Source organism: Lagenorhynchus albirostris, chromosome 1 (genome assembly GCF_949774975.1).
Source record: "Lagenorhynchus albirostris chromosome 1, mLagAlb1.1, whole genome shotgun sequence".
NCBI classification, from domain to species: domain Eukaryota; kingdom Metazoa; phylum Chordata; class Mammalia; order Artiodactyla; family Delphinidae; genus Lagenorhynchus; species Lagenorhynchus albirostris.
In genome coordinates, this window is record NC_083095.1 from 93,369,818 (window position 1) to 93,389,355 (window position 19,538).

At 36.2% G+C, this 19,538-nt stretch overlaps 1 protein-coding gene across 5 annotated transcripts in view; it reads left to right on the forward strand.

Moving 5' to 3' along the window:
* Window positions 1-19,538, forward strand: part of USP8 (ubiquitin specific peptidase 8) — a 61,751-nt gene that overhangs the window by 16,502 nt on the left and 25,711 nt on the right. For 4 of the 5 annotated variants that reach the window (XM_060149664.1, XM_060149683.1, XM_060149674.1 and 1 more), the window contains 6 exons: window positions 4,885-4,970; window positions 6,621-6,783; window positions 9,560-9,602; window positions 10,196-10,219; window positions 11,729-11,873; window positions 16,260-16,422. In XM_060149664.1, the coding sequence (XP_060005647.1) occupies window positions 4,885-4,970; window positions 6,621-6,783; window positions 9,560-9,602; window positions 10,196-10,219; window positions 11,729-11,873; window positions 16,260-16,422 (624 nt within the window). The remainder of the gene's footprint in view (window positions 1-4,884; window positions 4,971-6,620; window positions 6,784-9,559; window positions 9,603-10,195; window positions 10,220-11,728; window positions 11,874-16,259; window positions 16,423-19,538) is intronic. The other variant, XM_060149693.1, reaches the window with a different exon arrangement.

Below are 19,538 nucleotides of genomic sequence, written 5' to 3' on the forward strand. Positions count from 1 at the left end.
TAAAGATTTTGTTTCATTATTTGCAATATATGTGTATATGTATGGTTACACTCACACTATATACACATACTTAATTTGCTGTGGATTAGTACAGGTTTATAGCAACATACAGACTCATGATTAGTCTTCTGTTGTAATAAATCACTGCTAGGTCAAATAGAAGGATTCAGTTTACTCATGCATTCAATAAGAAAAATATGACTATAGTTGTACTTTTTCAAGGGTCAAGGTTTAGTCACTTGTTTTTAATGTGACAGCTTTTTATATTTAACTGACACTATAGCCATATTAAAGATCTCAGTTTGCAAAATTAATGTTGATTAATTTATTTAATTTAGATATTCATTTTTATCTATTTATTTATTATTTTTTGCTTTTAATCTTTTGAGCCAGGTGCCTTTCTTCCAATTTGCTGAAGTGTGAGGAGGGAGGGAGGATGGGAGAGGTATAAATGGGTAAAGAGAACTGATGACTAGGATAAGTGTTGCTAGAGAAGAGGTTGCATTTTTATTACACCAGAAACAGACAAAAGAAGAAAATAGAGAGTGGGTTAAAGAAATGGGAAGAATATTGTGTTGGTGTTTCCACCTTTACCTAGGAATGATCTTGCTACTAGAGAATAATAGCAAAATACTGCTTATAGATTTCTTACCTGGTAGACAAGCCATTTTATTTTTTTGGCCACAGCATGTGGCATGTGGGATCTTAGTTCCCTGACCAGGGATCAAACCCATGCCCACTGCGTTGGAAGTGTGTATGGAGTCTTAACCACTGGACTGCCAGGGAAGTCCAAGACAAGCCATTCTTGAGTTAATATTGAGATTTTTATTTAGTTCACTTTTGGCAGAATTGTCTTGCCTCATTAAAATTTTTTTTTTAATTTGTTTTATTTATTTATTTTTGGCTGTGTTGGGTCTTCGTTGCTGTGCATGGGCTTTCTCTAGTTGCGGTGAGCACGGGCTACTCTTCATTGCAGTGTGCAGGCTTCTCATTGTGGTGGCTTCTCGTTGCAGAGCATGCACTCTAGAGTGCAGGCTCAGGATTTGTGGCGTGTGGGCTCAGTAGTTGTGGATCACGGGCTCTAGAGCGCAGGCTCAGTAGTTGTGGCGCACAGGTTTAGTTGCTCGGCGGCATGTGGGATCTTCCTGCCTCATTTAAGTTGACTTATAGAAGTGAAAAAAAAAAAGTTATCTTATTCTTCGAAATAACCATTTTTGGCCACAGTAGTGGGACTAATAAAATTTCTTTCGGTTGTTGGTTATGGGATAACTTTAATGTTTTATTTAATGGTGACAAATGATTGCTGGTGTTTCTTCTCACCAGCAAAATTATGCTGATAATCTTTATGGGGTTTTAGATCTAGCTTTGGAAAGGTAGCTCCTTGCATTTGGAGATTCATCTTCCTGTCTACAAATGGCTGGGTTGGTCCTGCCCTTGGAACATTCTTGGAAATACTTATCTGCAGATAGAGACAGAGGCTTGTCTTGCTCATTCTTTGATGGTTTTTACAGTATCTGTTAAAAAGATACTGCTTAGAGCCAGGATACGGTTCATGTGTTTAATACTTTCTGTCATCACTGATATTTCTCCTAACCCCACTGGAAGGTTTCAGAAAACAACAATGATGTAATGGTCATTTTACTCAGAGAGTCTTTGAGTCATGTTGTTTCTGCCCAACATAAAATTGAATAAAAGCTACTCTGCTATATACATGATCTATGGGATATGAAGGACTACCCACAACTAAAAGTTTGGCTTAGGGCTTCCCTGGTGGCATAGTGGTTGAGAGTCTGCCTGCCAATGCAGGGGACATGGGTTCGTGCCCTGGTCCGGGAAGATCCCACATGCTGTGGAGAGGCTGGGCCTGTGAGCCATGGCTACTGAGCCTGCGCGTCTGGAGCCTGTGCTCCGCAACAGGAGAGGTACCACAAAATAAAATAAAATAAAAAAATAAAAGTTTGGCTTATTTATGAGATTAAAGAGAAACCCAGTGCCAGAAGACCCTGGTGGCATGACAAAAACATCACAGACTGGGGTAGAGTAGACCTGGGTTGGGAATGTGCTCTCTTACTTTGGGCTCTTACTTCATCTTTCCTGAGCCCCCCAGTACGTTCATCTCTAAAGGGAACCTCCTTGGTGGGTTGCTATAAGAATCGAAGATAAGTCTTGTATTATCATTCCTGTCATACTATAAGTATTCTATAAATATTGAATGGGTGAATGAATGAATGGTGGCAATTATTCTGCTTATTACTATTGTAAATGTATATTTTATTTATTAAAACATAAATCTGAAAAAAAACATAAATCTGAAACCTGTCAGAAATTAAAAAAAAAAAGATACTGCTTAAAAAGAAGTGTAAAAGTATTTACTGAAATAAATATTTTTGAAAGATTTGCGAATTTGGAGAACTTCGGAAGTTTTGGTGTTTCCTTTTTTGTCTGTTGTGGTAGGGCCAATTTTTTATGTACTCATTTAATTTTTGCTTTATTTTTCTAACTTACTGGTTACTTTTTTTCTTTGGCAAGATTGGGAGTGGTTTTGTAGCTACCTTTTTTTTTTAACTTGAGAAGGTTGGGAGTAAATTTTAATCAGTAAGAAATTTTTCCATTTCCACAGAGTATCTATTGCATTTCCAAAGAGAGTATCTAGTTGAAAGTGGCAGGAGTTGTTCGGGTTAGGAAGCTCCCTGCAAAGGCTCAAGTAACCCAGCCTGTTACTTCATACGCTGTAGATGTTCAGTTCCTGATATTAGTAAAGGGACTGTTTCCATTTGCTCTGTCCAGGGTACCACATCTGCTTCTGTCTTAGAACTGTTTTTTGTTTTATTTTATTTAGCTTAACGTCTCCAGTGCATTTTAAGTATGTGAAGTGTTAAATTTAGTAACTACATATTTTCTGGGTTTTACCCTTTAAATCAGGAAGTGACAGGATGTAATGTGACCAGCCTTCTTCAGAAACTTACATTTTTCACTTGTTTTACACTAAGATTTAGATAAAACTTGTTAATTTAGCAAGCTCACTAGTAGAAAACACATTACATTATTGTTTACTCATTGAAAAAAATAGTTTATGAACAATTTTTTCAGGGTTATTTGAAAAGGGGGAGAAGGCAAATATATTGAAAATACTAGTATAGCAAAGTCTAGATACAGTTAGAATATTTTAAAATATCCATGGCAATCATGATAATTAATGCTAAATATTAGTAGTAGTGAACCATTTTGTTTGGGAAATTATGAGAATTGCTTGAATTTGTGTGTTCAGGAGTAGGAAAGTTCTACTAAGTAAACCTAAGAAGCAAATGTTTTTAGTTGTATAAGAATTGGACTTTTTTTTTTTTCTGCCAATTGTCAATACTATTGAAAATTGGAAAAAAATTATACTTACTCCAACTGTGTTCCTTTAAGAGCACAGAGAGAGGTAATTATTGACAAGAAACCTCATTAATATTAGGGGAGTGTCTTCTGGGAGTTTGTACCAGACATGCCCAAACATGATTTTTTCAGCATTTCAGCAGTGTTAAGCTAGGCTTTTAAGTGAGTTCATGTCAAAAAATTAATAAAACAAGTTATATAAAGCAACCATACTCCAATAAAAATTAATTTTAAAAAAGTCATAGTGTTTTTTGGTTTTACTTTGTATTTTGTTTTTATCAGAGAAATATTACAGTAATGGCTAATTTTGTTTTCTCTTTAAAAAGTATTGCATCAAAAGTCAGGACATTGTGATAATGGAAGTGATTACAGTTTCCACTGTAATTTTTAGTTGATACAATATTGAACAAACTATATACTTTTATTAAAAATTACATAATGAATGGCCCTTTTATATATTTTATCTCTAATCTAGAAGAATAAAATCAAATAAAACATGATCTACTTTTAGGCTAGATAGACAGACATAGGATAACTGTTATCAACAGATCTATCTTATCAACTCTTCGTAACTGCCTCTCAAACAGCCAGAGATGGATATTTCTGGCCTCCTGGCCTTTCTTTTTATAACTTCTGATTACAGTATCATTTGTGATAAACTGTGTTAGTAGGCTCTATTTGCAAAGTCATAGTGATAAGTTGCGGCAAGTTAGATCCACTAGTCAGTTAGCTGAGTCTCACTGCACTACTGTCATGTTAAACCAGACTTGATTTGGAATTATCTCTGATTGCAAGATCTAATGAGTGACCCCTTAGGGAAGTGATTTATTTTTTTCAATTCATTATGCTTGTTAATAAATTATGTGCTAAATCTTTTGTGTATGTATGTGTGTGTTTTAACGTAGATCATACTATTGATTTATTTTCTACCATTTGATTTTTAGTTACTCAGGGTTTCCTCAAGTGTAAAACTTATTTTATGTCTAAAGTGATTTGACTCCAGTTGGGAGGTAGGTAGGTATTATAAAATACAGGTGGAAGGAAACATCTCAGTTTAAAACAAGTAAAACAAAACAAATTCTATGCTGTGGATCAATACAGAATTTGCTTTACTGCTTCTGAGACTAAAAGAAAAAACTAAGTAACATATTTACAGTAGGAAAATATATTTTGCTTCTAACATATATGGTTTGCTTTTTGGCACTTATTAAAAAACAATAAGAATAGTATTTACACTTCGTAAAGGTGCCTTACAAATAAGAAAATTATTACCTACCGGCTTTTTTTTTTTTAAGGTACTAATAGTATGAAAAAATATTTTTGAAACAATTGGAGAATAAGTTGTACACTTTTGTAGGTTAAAAGTTTTAAGAAATATTTCATTCAGTCATAATATTTTTATCTAAACTTTTGTTTATATGAACACCATAATTTTGTGTTTTTAGCATTAGTGCTATGTACAGTGGCTAGTACTAACAGTATAAGATGGTTTTCCTATAATTTTAGGACTACTTTCATTCAATACTTGGACCTGCAAACATCAAAAAAGCTATTGAAGAAGCTGAGAGACTCTCTGAAAGCCTTAAACTCAGGTACAGACACTATTATGAAATCTTTAAAAGAATGTAAATTTAGAAGATTAAAATTATGTTTAGAATTTGTCCATTTATATATGACCATGCATATAAATCCTAATTCCTAAGAAGAAGTCTTATATTCATGTGTTACCATTAATGTTCTTTACTGAAAATTTTTAAATGTTTAGACTAATACATTGTTAAGATAAGCATTGGTCTATTAGATTATAGCTCAGGTCCAGTTTTTTCTAAGTTTCTGACAGGATTCTTCAGAAAAACATAATATTCTCATATGCTTCATGTCATAATGTGCTACTGGACACTGGACTTGTGGGAATGAAGTATTTAATGTTAGTTTTGACTTGCCTGGTTGCAGAAGTTACATATTTAAAAAAAAAATCTAACTCTAGTATTTGCCATGACTGACTTACTAGGCTTATAAAATAATTAGAAATTAAAAACAGTATGTTTCAATTTTTAGTCATTAGTCACTCTTTAAATAACAAAATTAAAAGGGAACTATTTTTACTCCACTAGTTTTTTTAAACTTGGATCAGTTAACTGCTATAGTTACACAGATTTTCCCCTGCTATCTGAAAGTAAAGTGTTCCTATGAAACTTTACCTAAGCCAAAATGGCGTAAGGCAAAGAAGCAACTACCTCAGGACACGTCTTGCTACAAGATGCACAAAATAAATCAAGATAAAGCACAGATGCTCACAGACACAGTTCAAAGCTATGGCAGCTTGATGCTGAGATGCTTGTGTAATTCCTGGGGAAGGAGCTTGGCGGTGCCACTCTCTGATCAGGTGTGGCTATTTCTCTAACAGCTGGCTGCAAAACAACTGCTAAACGCTATTTTCATTTTTCACCTTTTTTCCATAAGTGAATATCCTCTTCAGATTTCTTTTGGTTAGTAAAAACAAATACTAATGTAGGTCTTTTGTAAAAGCAAAGTGGCATAAAGAAAACGTCTGAAAAGCAGAGATACCTGTATGTATCATAGCCTTTACTTAGAAACTATCTTTTTCAACTAGTGTGTTCCTTGGTCCTTTCCACAATTACTAATCTTGGGGCTGGAATATGTTAAGGTGGATGAAGTCATTTAGAATTACTATTCTCTTTTTCCTTTAGCCAGTTAATCAACTAAGTAGAATAGAATTTCTCCTAATCTTTGGGTTACCCATTATTAACTGTTCTCTCTTAGATTGCCTAATTTTTCCCTAATCATACTACTGCTAGCAATAATCATGTTCTTTACTCCTCTATCTTTGGGGCTTTAGGTTCTTTCACTTATTTATTGTCTGTACTTTTTTGTATTTTGAGCTATTTTATAAGTAAATCGGGCTTTATAGTTAATTTTAGGATTTTAGGATTGTTGAAATTAGTGGGAGAGAAAGAGCAAAAAGAATATTGAACAACTTCAACTTGAGAGCATAGAGTTTCTTTTCAAGATTTTTGAGCAATTTGAAATAAATCTACAGAGGACAAATTGGTGAGTTGTGATTTATAATGGAACACTGGCAGAGTTGAATTTCAACTGGAGGGAGAAAGAATGCAGCCATAAAATACCTCATGGCAGGATATTAACTTTATACAACTGGAAATCCTTTACTTTCCACCATCATGCCAATAAAAGACATGCTGACTTCTTTTTTCAACTAGATATGAAGAAGCTGAAGTTCGGAAAAAACTTGAAGAAAAGGACAGACAGGAGAAAGAGCAGCTGCAGAAACAGAAAAGGCAGGAAACAGGAAGAGAGGATGGTGGCACATCAGCTAAAAGTTCTTTGGAAAATGTATTGGATGCCAAAGACAAAGCCCACAAGGTATTTCAGATTTATTCTGCTAGGTAAAAGACTGGTTCTTTTTGTCAGATGATTTGCTTAAGAAGAGTTGAGATACCACTAAATCATTCTTTTGGGCAAAAAGGATAAAATTTAATGTGTTTTTATTAGAAATTGAATTAATTATTCTAGCTTTAGTTGATTCCAGGTTTTTCTTGAAACTTCTAAAGAAATATGTTGTGTGTATTTGTTAGTTTTTAGCAGTCACTATAGACTTGACTGGAGCAGTGGAAAGAGCATTTGGGCTGTATATCTGAGTTCTGGTCCCATATCAAGTCTTGCTTAACTGTTTTGGGACTCAGTTTGGCCAATTAAGATCTTGAAATAGATGATCTTTAAGGTCTCTCCTTTCTAATAAATGTAAGTTACATTAGGGAAAGATTTGGTACACTATTTATTTGGTGTGAAACTTTTTTTCTATTTCTGGCGTCTCATTCTCTCCCCTTTGCTTTTTACTCCTTTCTCTGCCTGTTTCCCCTTCCTCTTTCTCTCCCGCTTGTTCCATGTGTTCAGCGACTACTTGTAGTCTTTTCAGCTACATAATTTGTTCGCCAGAAACTGTTAATGACTCAACCTGTACCTGCTAGCTGTCACTGTATCTCCCTCCCTTCACCTCCTCAGAAACTATTCTTTCTAAAATATAATTTCTTCTGCACTGTTGAAATTCATGGAAAGTTTTCCAATTTAATTTTTCTTAAGCATTTTGTAGCTTTCAACTATCACTTGTATGTGGGTTATCACTGATTTCATTAAGCAGTAGTTGAATTGCTTGTGACATTGGGCTAGGCACTATGTAGAAGGAAGTGAAGAAATCGGTCTTTTGATTTTAGGAACTCATAATGTAAGATTAATAGTACTGCCTTAGAGACATGTTCATTTATAGGTCAAATGGCTGATATAAAAAAATACCAAGATTCCAAAGAACTGTATGAAAGGGACTTTTCAAATTCTTCATTTTGTTGCTTTTCCAACAGCAGGGCCAACTACCTTTCATTACCTTTTTTTTTGTTTCGCGTTTTTTTGTTTTGTTTTTGCGGTACACGGGCCTCTCACTGTTGTGGCCTCTCCCGTTGCGGAGCACAGGCTCCGGACGCGCAGGCTCAGCGGCCATGGCTCACGGGCCTAGCTGCTCCGCGGCATGTGGGATCTTCCTGGACTGGGGCACAAACCCGTGTCCCCTGCATCGGCAGGCGGACTCCCAACCACTGCGCCACCAGGGAAGCCCTTGTTTAGCTTTTTTATGTTGAAAAGAGAATACAGTTAAATCCTGTCACCCAGCTTCAGTAATCAACTAACATTTGCCATGTTTTTTTATCTGCACCTCTCACGTCTTCAGTCAAATTCCAGAGAACATATCCTTTTACCCCTAAATATTTCAGTATGCATCTCAAAGAAAGGAGCATTTTTTTAAGCTTTTTTTTTTTTTTAATTTTATTTTTGGCTGCATTGGGTCTTTGTTGCTGTGTGTGGGCTTTCTCTAGTTGCAGCTCTAGTTGCTACTCTTCGTTGTGGTGTGCGTGCTTCTCATTGCAGTGGCTTCTCTTGTTGCGGAGCATGGGCTCTAGGTGCACGGGCTTCAGTAGTTGCGGCTTGCGGGCTCTAGAGCGCAGGCTTAGTAGGTATGGCATGCGGGCTTAGTAGCTCCGCAGCATGTGGGATCTTCCCGGACAAGGGCTCGAACCTGTGTCCCTTGCATTGGCAGGCAGATTCTTAACCACTGTGCCACCAGGGAAGTCCAAAAGGAACATTTTATTAATAACCGCAGTGCTATTTTCCCACCTCACAAAATTAACAATAATTCCCTGATATAATCTAAAGCCCAGTCTATTCAGATATTTTACCCACTTGCTCATAATGATTTTTCAGAGTCAGTATGTTTGAATCAGGATCCAAACAGGGTCCACTCATTGTCTTTTGGTTGCAATTTCTCTTAAGTCTCCCTAGCATTCTCTGATTGAGTTTCCTTCTCATTTTTCATTTCCTGCATTTGGCTTTTTATTACTGGATCAGTTCTGTAAAATCAGCCACATTGTAGGTTTGTCTGATTACTTCCTCCTTACGTCACTTAACTTGTTCTTCTGTCTCCTATATTTCCTGTAGGCTGGAAGTTCAATCTAAAAGCTTAATTAGATTGAGGTTCAGTTTTTGTTTTTTGGCCAGAATGCTTCATAGGTGATACTGTGTACTGCATACTGTATCATATTAGGAGGCACATAATATACATTTCTTTTCTTTTTTACTTTTAGTGATGTAGAAATTGATCAGTAGGTTCTAGTGGGGTCCTTAGTTTTCCCATCTATGAAATGAGTTAGTACCTTAGAGAATTATCCCATGTTATCTTGGTTAGGAAATGCAAATTTATAAAACTTTGTATCACTTCATTTTCCTTTAATTCTGTAATGGAGGACACTGAAGGGATTGACCAGAATTTTTATTTCATTATAAGAAGTGCTCTCTTGTTAAGTTAAATACTAAATTTCTCTAATAATCTGTGCTTTGAAATCATATTTGGTCTTTCACTGGAGAAAATTTTGAGGAAATGACATATGATTGTGATATGCTACTAGTTAATTTTAGTTATCAGAGTAATCTGTTAATGCCATTACTGTTCATCTGTATTTTTATAAAATGCCAGTACTCTGCACATTTCATTTCCTAGAAGGCTTTCAGTTTCAAAGAAGTATTAAAGTTGAACTTTTTCTTTCTATAAAAATGTGTGTTTCTATTAAAGTTGAAACTTTTTTTTCTTATGAAATAGATAAATGGTGAAAAGAGTGAAAAAAATGAGACTACAGAGAAAGGTAAGTGTGCACAGAAAGAGGGAGTTCTTTTAGGCTATTATTGAGATCTCTTAATCAGAATAAGCTTCAGATTTTACACAGTGAGATTCTTAGCATTGTGTTTAGTTTATGAGCTTTATCATTTTTCCTAACCTGTACAATAATATTGAAAATGTATTATACTCTGTATTTACATGTCATGGGGAATATTTATGGTAATGTGCATTTGAAAACATGAAAACCACAGTTGGTACTTGTCATTGCTTTTTTTCAAGATATAGTTTAGCATAGTGGTTAAGAGCATGGACTCTCAGAAGTCAGACTTCCTAGGTTTGAATACAGGCTCCTCTGAGTTTGCATGTCATCTTGAGCTTATTACTTCACCTTTCTACTTTAGTTTCGCCATCTGTAAGGTGGGAATAATAATCGCATCTATTTCATAGTGTTATTGTGAGAATTGACTGAGTTAATATATGTGACACTCTTAGAACACAGTAAACTTCATATAAGTAGCTGTTAGTACTTATGACTTTAAGTGGAAAACTTAAATATTTAAAGGCTTTTTCACTCCCCTCAAAAAAAATCTAAACCAGTAATTTGGATGTTATCCGTAGGTGGTGTTGATGCTCCAGTAACAAGTACGTGACCTAAACAACAAGACTTATTAGGCAATTGTCTTAAGTTTTCCTCTCTCAGAAAAGGTTTAATTTAAACATTAATTGTATGTAACACTAAAATTATCTATTTAAAATGTTTCCATACAACAATTTAAAAAATAAAACTGAGTGTAGTAAGGTACCTTCCTAAAAGCTGTTATCAGTTCATTCTTAGTTGTTGTTTTTTTTTATATATACATTTATTTATTTTATTTATTTAATTTTGGCTGCTTTGGTTCTTCGTTGCTGTGTGCGGCTTTCTCTAGTTGCGGTGAGCAGGGGCTGCTCTTTGTTGCAGTGTGCGGGCTTCCCATTGTGGTGGCTTCTGTTGTTGCGGAGCAGGGTCTTTAGGCACACGGGCTTCAGTAGATGTGGCACGTGGGCTCAGTAGTTGTGGCTTGCAGGCTCTAGAGCGCAGGCTCAGTAGTTATGGCGCACGGGCTTAGTTGCTTCGCGGTATGTGGGATCTTCTGGGGCCAGGGTTCGAACCCGTGTCCCCTGCATTGACAGGCGGATTCTTAACCACTGTGCCACCAGGGAAGCCCTAAGATTAGTTTTTATCCACATGTTCCTTTGTATCTCACCCTGCTTAGGTGTTGCACGTCTTGGTGGTTTGTTCTCCGCTTTAGATTGTTTTGTTATCAGAATGATCTTGATGGTTAGAAAGGAAAGTAAGATGGTTATTAGCAACTGGGTATTTTAGCTTAGGAGATGGTGTGACTGTGTTCTTCGTACAGCTTACTGCTGAAATAGTTCTTTCCATATTTAAGCTTCCTTTTAGTGCTTTTTAATTTTTCACTTCAGGTGGTAGAACCTGGAAGAGGAAAATAGCAACATAGGGAATATTTATTTTGGCTAAATATTAAAGGGCTAGATATTAAACATTTTAGGCTTGGGGGGCCCTGTTGTCCTTTCATGGAAGCAGCCATAGACAATATGTAAACAAATGAGTGTAGCTGTGTTCCAGTGAAAATAACTGGCCATAGTTTACCAACCCCAGATGTGGAACACAGATAACAAACTTTTGGCTTATTATTCTAGGAAACCTATAAGTTTTTCAGATAGCCCCTATGAGACCCCATGGAGACTTTAAAAAAAGAATTTAGAGCCTTTCAAGAACTTTTGAACCACAGATATTTCTTCTGGTTGACATTTCTCAAATAGCTTGATTTTTTAAAATAGAATATTTTCATGAGACACCCATACTAATTTATTTTATACAGCAGCAGAGCCCACACCAGATGTAGTTGTAACATCACCAGCAAGTTTTGGTATTTAAGTCTTTATAAACAAAGCATTGAACTAGTTTTTTGATAAATGTCAAAAACATAAATTGTATTTAAAATTAGTTTGAAAGGTAATAAATAATATGACAGAATAGCAAGTATATGACAGTTCTAGGAAAAGCTATGCTTGTCCTGTATTTAGTGATGTAATAGCACACGGAACTAGGTGTTTCTTGTCACTTACATTGTCTCTCTCGATTCCAAGGAGCAATCACAGCAAAGGAGCTTTACACAATGAGGATGGATAAAAACATCAGCTTGATTATAATGGATGCTCGAAGAATGCAGGATTATCTGGATTCCCATATTTCAAATTCTCTCAGTGTTCCTGAAGAAGCCATCAGTCCAGGGTGGGTCGCTGTATATTTAGATAAAATGGTAAACTGTGGACAGTAGTAAATATTACTACTTAACATCCAAGCTAAATGTGATAAAAGTAGTCTTTTCTTTTCCTGTGGACCTTTTCATTCTTTACTCCTTAGTGGCACACCTTACCCTTTCTGAAGGGTACTGTAAAGGACATTCCAGTTTGGCTGTTTTTTCTTATCTGTGGCATTTGGAGTCTTATTAGAAGAGAAATGAAACTCCCTTGTGTGTCCTCTTTCCCCAGGTGTTTGTTGACTAATTTCTCCTGCTATTTTTTATTTGAATTGCTTCCTATTTTGAAATTCCCCATACTATTATCTGTGGTAAAAGATTACACAAATACTTTTTTGAAGAAGAAGCAGGATAGCTAAGTGATTAAGAAAAAATACAGGCTCTAAAATCAGACTATATTTAGACTATATATTATAACTCCGTCTCTCATTAGCTACATTACTTCTAGCTAGTGGCCTAACCTCTCTAAGCCCATGTTTCCATCTGTGAAATGGGAATAATGATAGTACCTATCTCAGAAGTTTTGAGAAGTTTAAATGACAAATTTTATTTATGCACACAGATAACACAGTGCCTGGCATTAGTAAGACTTACTAAAAAAAATACCTTTTTCTTTCTTTTTTGATAAGAAGGCCTTTAACCTATTAAATAATTCAAAGTTACTTGCATGAATATATGGTATATTAAAAACTATCATAATAGCGATAGGGCTAAAACTCCAGTCCAGGGCTATTTTCAACTATTATGAGTGTTATAAAAATTATATAACCTCTCTAGGTCTTAGTTTATGGGACTGGATTAGTTAAAATCTATGGTCCATTCCAGTACTAACTTAAGCAACCTTAAAAAGATATATTTTTAAAGTTAAGTAATAAAATTTGCATAGTTTTTAGCATATTGCCGAGGCTTATGAATGTTCGACCTGAAGAATAAAGTGCTTTGTAAGTATGCTATTTAAAAATGAGATTAGAAAGGAAAACAAAAAATTAAAAAAAGACAAGAAATTTTTTTTAAATAAAATAAAAATTTTAAAAGAAAAAAAATGCGATGAGGGTGCATAGTCTAATCAAGTAGGTATGAATATATTTCTGGGATTTGAAAAGAGAAAGTTATGATTAATCTTTGATGATCTAATCTTTATTGACAGAAAGCTGGTGACTTTTATTAACTGTTTCCCAAAATGTGAGAATTTGACTAATGTGAAACTCAAGATGAGTTTAGGTTGAAGATTGAAGATGAATTGCCAAGAAATATGAAAAGATGAAATACCAAGAAAATTATTACCTTTTAATTTCTGTTTCAGTCCTTCTGAATTAGTTAAAAGAAGTTTCAATTTGGTGCTAGCATTCCTTTTTAGTATTTGATAATATTCCTTTCTTACCAGAGAGCAGGCCTCAGAGCTCACTGTAGGCAACAGTATCTTCAGCTAGCTGATGGTGAATACTATATTACTAGTTTTTCATTGTCTGTTTTAAAATTTTAATACAGCATAATATACACACAAAATCACTCGTATCCTCAGTATTTAGCCCAGTCAGTTTTCAAAAACTGAATGCATCCATTTACCTAGCATCTGGACCAAGAAACAGAACATTACCATCATTGCAGAAGCCTCTCTTATGCCACCTGTCAGTGGCTACACTTATCCCCACCCACCCAAGGGAACCACCAACAGAATAGATTGGTTTTTGTAGTTTATATAAACGGAACCATACAGTCTGAAGTCTTTTATGTCTGGCTTCTTGTACACAACCTTATGTTATGAGAGTCATGTATATTATTGTGTGTAGTTGTAATTTATTTATTCTCATTGCTATATGGTGATCTATTATGTGAACATAGCATAATTTACTGATCTGTTTTATTTACTTTTAGGATTATCCTTTATTTATTGGATATGATGCTATTTTCCATGTATATAGGAATATAAATTTTCCTGTTAAAACAAATTTAAGTAAAGGATTACTTTCAGTTAAATAATTAAATTAAAACGTTACACAGTAGACAAGGTAGAGCAGAGTTGCAGCAGCTTGTGAAGGGGTTACATGAAAGACTGAAGTTTGGGGACTACTGACTGATATTATTGTTTCCCAAACTAGTATTCTGCAGAATACTAATGTTGAGTTTTTAGACAGAGTGATTTAGGCAAGTATATCCGTAGTGTCAGAAATTGTCCTTAAGAATATCATGTTTCAATTTTTCTCATTCTTTGTTGACCAAGCATCCTTCTAATCTCTACATATCAAGTGAGACTTATTACGAAACAGTATTTTTTTAATTTTTTTATTTTTTGCGGTACGCGGGCCTCTCACTGTTGTGGCCTCTCCTGTTGCGGAGCACAGGCTCAGCGGCCATGGCTCACGGGCCCAGCCACTCCGCGGCATGTGGGATCCTCCCGGACAGGGGCACGAACCCATGTCCCCTGCATCGGCAGGCGGACTCTCAACCACTGCGCCACCAGGGAAGCCCCATGAAACAGTATTTTATATTTCTTTTTTTTCTTTATTTCCTAGAAGGTACAGTAACCAACATTATTACATAGGAACAGGATTTTTTCCCCTTCAATTAGTTAAACCATTTAGTTTTACTTAGAATACAAGTTTCTGCCCAGCTTGCCAATATCACCAGTTAAATACCTGAAATACCTAGGTGCTTTGTGCTTTGGTAGGAATAATATGGAGTTCCTTTCCTGGAGGAGCAAATCTGTATTATTCATTCCATCATTCAGCAGATATTTACTGAGCACTTATTATGGGCTGAGTTACTGTGGTTCTAAGTGCTGGGGCTAAATCATTGAACAGACAAAAATTTTTGCTTCATGGAGCTTCTATTTTAACAGGGAGGTGGGATAGGTGAGACAGGCAATAAATCTTTTTTTTTTTCGCGGTACGCGGGCCTCTCACTGTTGTGGCCTCTCCCATTGTGGAGCACAGGCTCCGTATGTGCAGGCTCAGCGGCCATGGCTCACGGGCCCAGCCACTCCGTGGCATGTGGGATCTTCCCGGACCGGGGCACGAACTCGTGTCACCTGCATCGGCAGGCAGACTCTGAACCACTGTGCCACCAGGGAAGCCCCGGCAATAAATCTTAAAATGTGTATCTGCTGTTGATAAGTGCTATGGAGATGGTTATGTCAAGTGTGTATGTTGGGGTGAGCACTGAAATTTTTAATCCATGAAGCCTTCATGGAGAAGTTATTCCTGAGCTAATCTTGAGATAAGGAAAATGAGTGATGCAGTTATCTGAGGGAAGAGGGTTCCAGACAGAGGGGACAGTAGGCACAGAGGTAATTAGGCAGGTGCATACCTGCATAAACCAGGAATTACAAGGGAGCCAAGGGTGGAGTGGAGAAAGGGGGAGTAAGTTAGTAACTAGTGATGAGGAAGTTGAAGTAATAGGACTGGAGAGAGGGGCCATGCATCGGGCCATGGGAAGGCCTTTAGGTTAAGAACTTAAGCTTTTGTGTGAGTGAAGGAGAACGTGAACAGCATGCTTTAGTGTAGAGTTGGTATTGTTCACAGGTGATGATGTAGAAGGCAGCACAGCACAACAGCTAAGAGCATAGACGTGAGCCAGGTTGCCTGAACTTGAATTCTGGCTCCACTTGGCAACTGTAACCTTGGGTAGGTTACTTAACCTCTTTGGGCCTGTTTCCTCATCTGTAAAATGAGGATAATAATGCCTGTTTTATAGGAGTGTAGTGAGGATCTAGTGAGAGTCAATGAGAATAAAACATTTAGAATAGCACCTGGCACATAGTAAATGCTGTATGTGTTTGTTAATAAGCATTTTGTTATTTGGTTAACTATTAATTATCTCTATAGGTATAAGAGAACTGAAATATAAACAGTGTTACCCACGTGCCCCCACCACCACCATTTATTTATATTTGGCTGAGACATACTCAGATGACTTCCTGTGTTTTCATTTTTGGCCCTTTTTTTTTTTTACATAAAGGGTCAACTGAGTCTATTTATTTCAGTCTTTAATAATTACTAAAATATATTCCAATATTATGCAGTGGTTAAACACTTTAGGCTATATACTATCTTAACATACAGTCTGACCTTAGAAAGGAAGCTGTCTTAAAGTTTGCTATGGTATGGGGAAATTTCCTGGCAGTCCAGTGGTTAGGACTTCAAGCTGTCACTGATGAGGGCCCTGGTTCGATCCCTGTTCGGGGAACTAAAATCCCATAAGCCCCGCAGCATGGCCAAAAACAAAAACAACAAACAACAAACAAAAAAAACGTTTGCTATGGTATGATAAAGACTGAAGAACAAAACTCAGTGTCTTATATTAGTATGTTAGGACCTCTCATCTACTTTTGCCCCAATACAAATGTTAATACATTTCAGAGTCACTGCTAGTTGGATTGAAGCAAACCTCCCAGATGATTCTAAAGACACGTGGAAGAAGAGAGGGAATGTGGATTATGTGGTACTTCTTGACTGGTTTAGTACTGCAAAAGATTTACAACTTGGAACAACTCTGCGGAGTCTGAAAGATGCACTTTTCAAGGTTAGCAAGTTTCCTTGTTAGTTTACTGTAATTGCAAGCCTTCTCTGGTTGTTAGAAAGGTATGTCGACTAGTTGATTATCTTAAGGACATGAAGATCCAACATGCTTTGGTTGTAGACTTTTAAAAAATTCAGATTTAAAAGACCAGTTTTGACTCACCCAATAACAATAAACTGATCTTTATAAAGTAGGATATTCGAATTTTCCGAAACATAAATTGTCTGGAAAAAAGTGTTATTTTTTGTTATGAAACATAAAGGCAAAGAAAAAGCCACTAAGGAAAAAGAGATTGATAGATTTGACTTAATAAAATAAAAACTTAGGTGTGCAAAAAAATACCAGATTTGAAGGCAGAAGACAAAAAAAAATATTTGCACCAAATATGGCAGTGATTTAGAACACCTGAAATCTGAAGAGCTTTTGCAAATAAATAAGAAAATTACTTAAGATAAAATGTTGAAATAAGCAGTGGACACAGACGTGAACAGAAGAAGATATGCAAGTGACAAAAACATAAAAATGTCAACTTGACTAGTAATCAGAGAAATGCAGATTGAAACAGTAAATGCCACTTTCATGATCAAATTAACAAAGATAAAAAATAATACTCGGTTTAATTTGTTAAATTATTAAACAATAATAGCACTGAATGCTGGTGAGCATGGGTAAGTATAAAACTCAGTCTGCTGGTAGGAGGGTCAATTGATGGAACATTGCCCTCCAGGAGAGTAATCTTAAAAGCCTTGAAACAAATCATGCTTCAAAGTAAGGAATCTAGAAATATACCCAGATACAGGCCAACATGTGAGATTGCCAATATTCAACTACAGTTAAGTCCCCTACATACGAACGAGTTCTGTTCCAAGAGCGTGTTCGTAAGTCCAATTTGTTTGTAAGTCCAACAAAGTTGGCCTAGGTACCCAACTAATACAATTGGCTATATAGTACTGTACTGTATTAGGTTTATAATACTTTTCACACAAGTATTACATAAAAAACAAACACAAAAAAATAAAACATTTTTAATCTTACAGTACAGTACCTTGAAAAGTACAGTAGTATAACACAACAGCTGGCATACAGGGGCTGGCATCGAGTGAACAGGCAAGAAGAGTTACTGACTGGAGGAGGGAGAGGAGGTGGGAGATGGGAGAGCAGAAGAATCGTCAGCAATAGGAGACGGAGGGCAAGATGCAAGTTCACTCATGCCTGACTTTGATGGAATGCACATTTATATCTTTGAAAGTTCGCAACTTGAAGGTTCGTGTGTAGGGGATTTGACCTAAAAAAGTGGCAGCTTCCTAAAGTTACCTGAAAGTTTAGTGTATGATAAAGATGACATAACAGATCAGTGAGGAAAAGATGGATTGAAATAACTGGTTTGAGGACAGCTGGCTAATCAGCAAGTAAAAGAAAGGGGATCCCTACCTTATTTCTTAGACCACACTAGATTCCAAATGGGTAAAAGATATAAATATGTTGATTCAAACAATGAACTACTAGGAAAAAGCATTGATACGTTTTTTTTTTGGTTTTTTTTTTATTTTTAAATTTATTTATTTATTTTTGGCTGTGTTGGGTCTTCGTTTCTGTGCGAGGGCTTTCTCTAGTTGTGGCAAGTGGGGGCCCCTCTTCATCGCGGTGCGCGGGCCTCACTATCTCAGCCTCTCTTGCTGCGGAGCACAGGCTCCAGACGCGCAGGCTCAGTACTTGTGGCTCACGGGCCTAGTTGCTCCGCGGCATGTGGGATCTTCCCAGACCAGGGCTCGAACCCGTGTCCCCTGCATTAGCAGGCAGATTCTCAACCACTGAGCCACCAGGGAAGCCCCTGATAAGTGTTTTTATTACCTTGATCCTGAACCAAGAGGCTAATATTTTTGACGGTGTTAAAAACACCACAAATAAAGTAAAAAGTCAATTAAGGGAAAATATTTTTAACAAATATGACAAAGACCTATTTTCTTTAATATTCAGAGTACATTCACTGTTTACCAAGAAAATAGCAAATTCTATAGAAAAATGGGCAAAAGATGAGATTAGTTAAGCCATAGACTATAAAGGGTTAATATACATTAAAATATGTTCAGCTTCACAAATAAGTACTAATTAAAACAACCTGGGCTTCCCTGGAGGCACAGTGGTTAAGAATTTGCCTGCCAATGTAGGGGACACAGGTTCCAGCCCTGGTCCGGGAAGATCACACATGCCACAGAGCAACTAAGCCCATGCGCCACAACTACTGAGCCTGTGCTCTACAGCCCACGAGCCACAACTACTGAATCCCACGCACCTAGAGCCTGTGCTCCACAACAAGAGAAGCCACCGCAATGAGAAGCCCGCGCACTGCAACGAAGAGTAGCCCCTGCTCGCCGCAACTAGAGAAAAGCCGGCACACAGCAATGAAGATCCAACACAGCCAAAATAAATAAATTAATTAATAAAATAAAATAAAACAACCCACTTTATGTCCACCAGTTTGATAAAAATTATAAAGACTTCTAATGGGCATTCTCATACACTGTTGGTAAATGTGTAAATTGGTATTGTCTTTTTGAAGGGCAGTTTGGTGGCATCTACCAAACTTGTAAGCCAACAGTTCTCCTAGGAAATTATTGTACAGAATACACAAACATATTTTTAAAAGATCATTTCAGAGATTAGCAATATATATTAAAAGCCTTAAAATGTTCATGACCTTGGCTTAGCAGCTCCACTTGTGGGGATTTTCCCTAATGGAGTTGATTGGGTATGGACATGTATGAGGATCTTTAGTTTTTATCTCACCATTGTTTATAATTAAATAGGAAAAATAATAATTGTTCAAATGATGGATTCAGTTTTGGTGTGTGTATGTGTATGTCTGTATAAAATACAATATTTGTTCATTACAGATGATGAGACAGTTCTTTATTAATAACAGATGCTCATATAAGAGAAAAGCAGCATAAGTTTCATTGTTTTATAAAAATAAAATTTAAAAAGAAGTATGTCTATGTAGAAAACTAAAAATAAACTCTAAAATGTTAAAGTGGTATCTCTGGGTGATGAGGTTATAGAAGATTTTTATTGTATTTTAAGTTGTTTTCCTATTTTTCTTCTAAGATCATGGATTACTC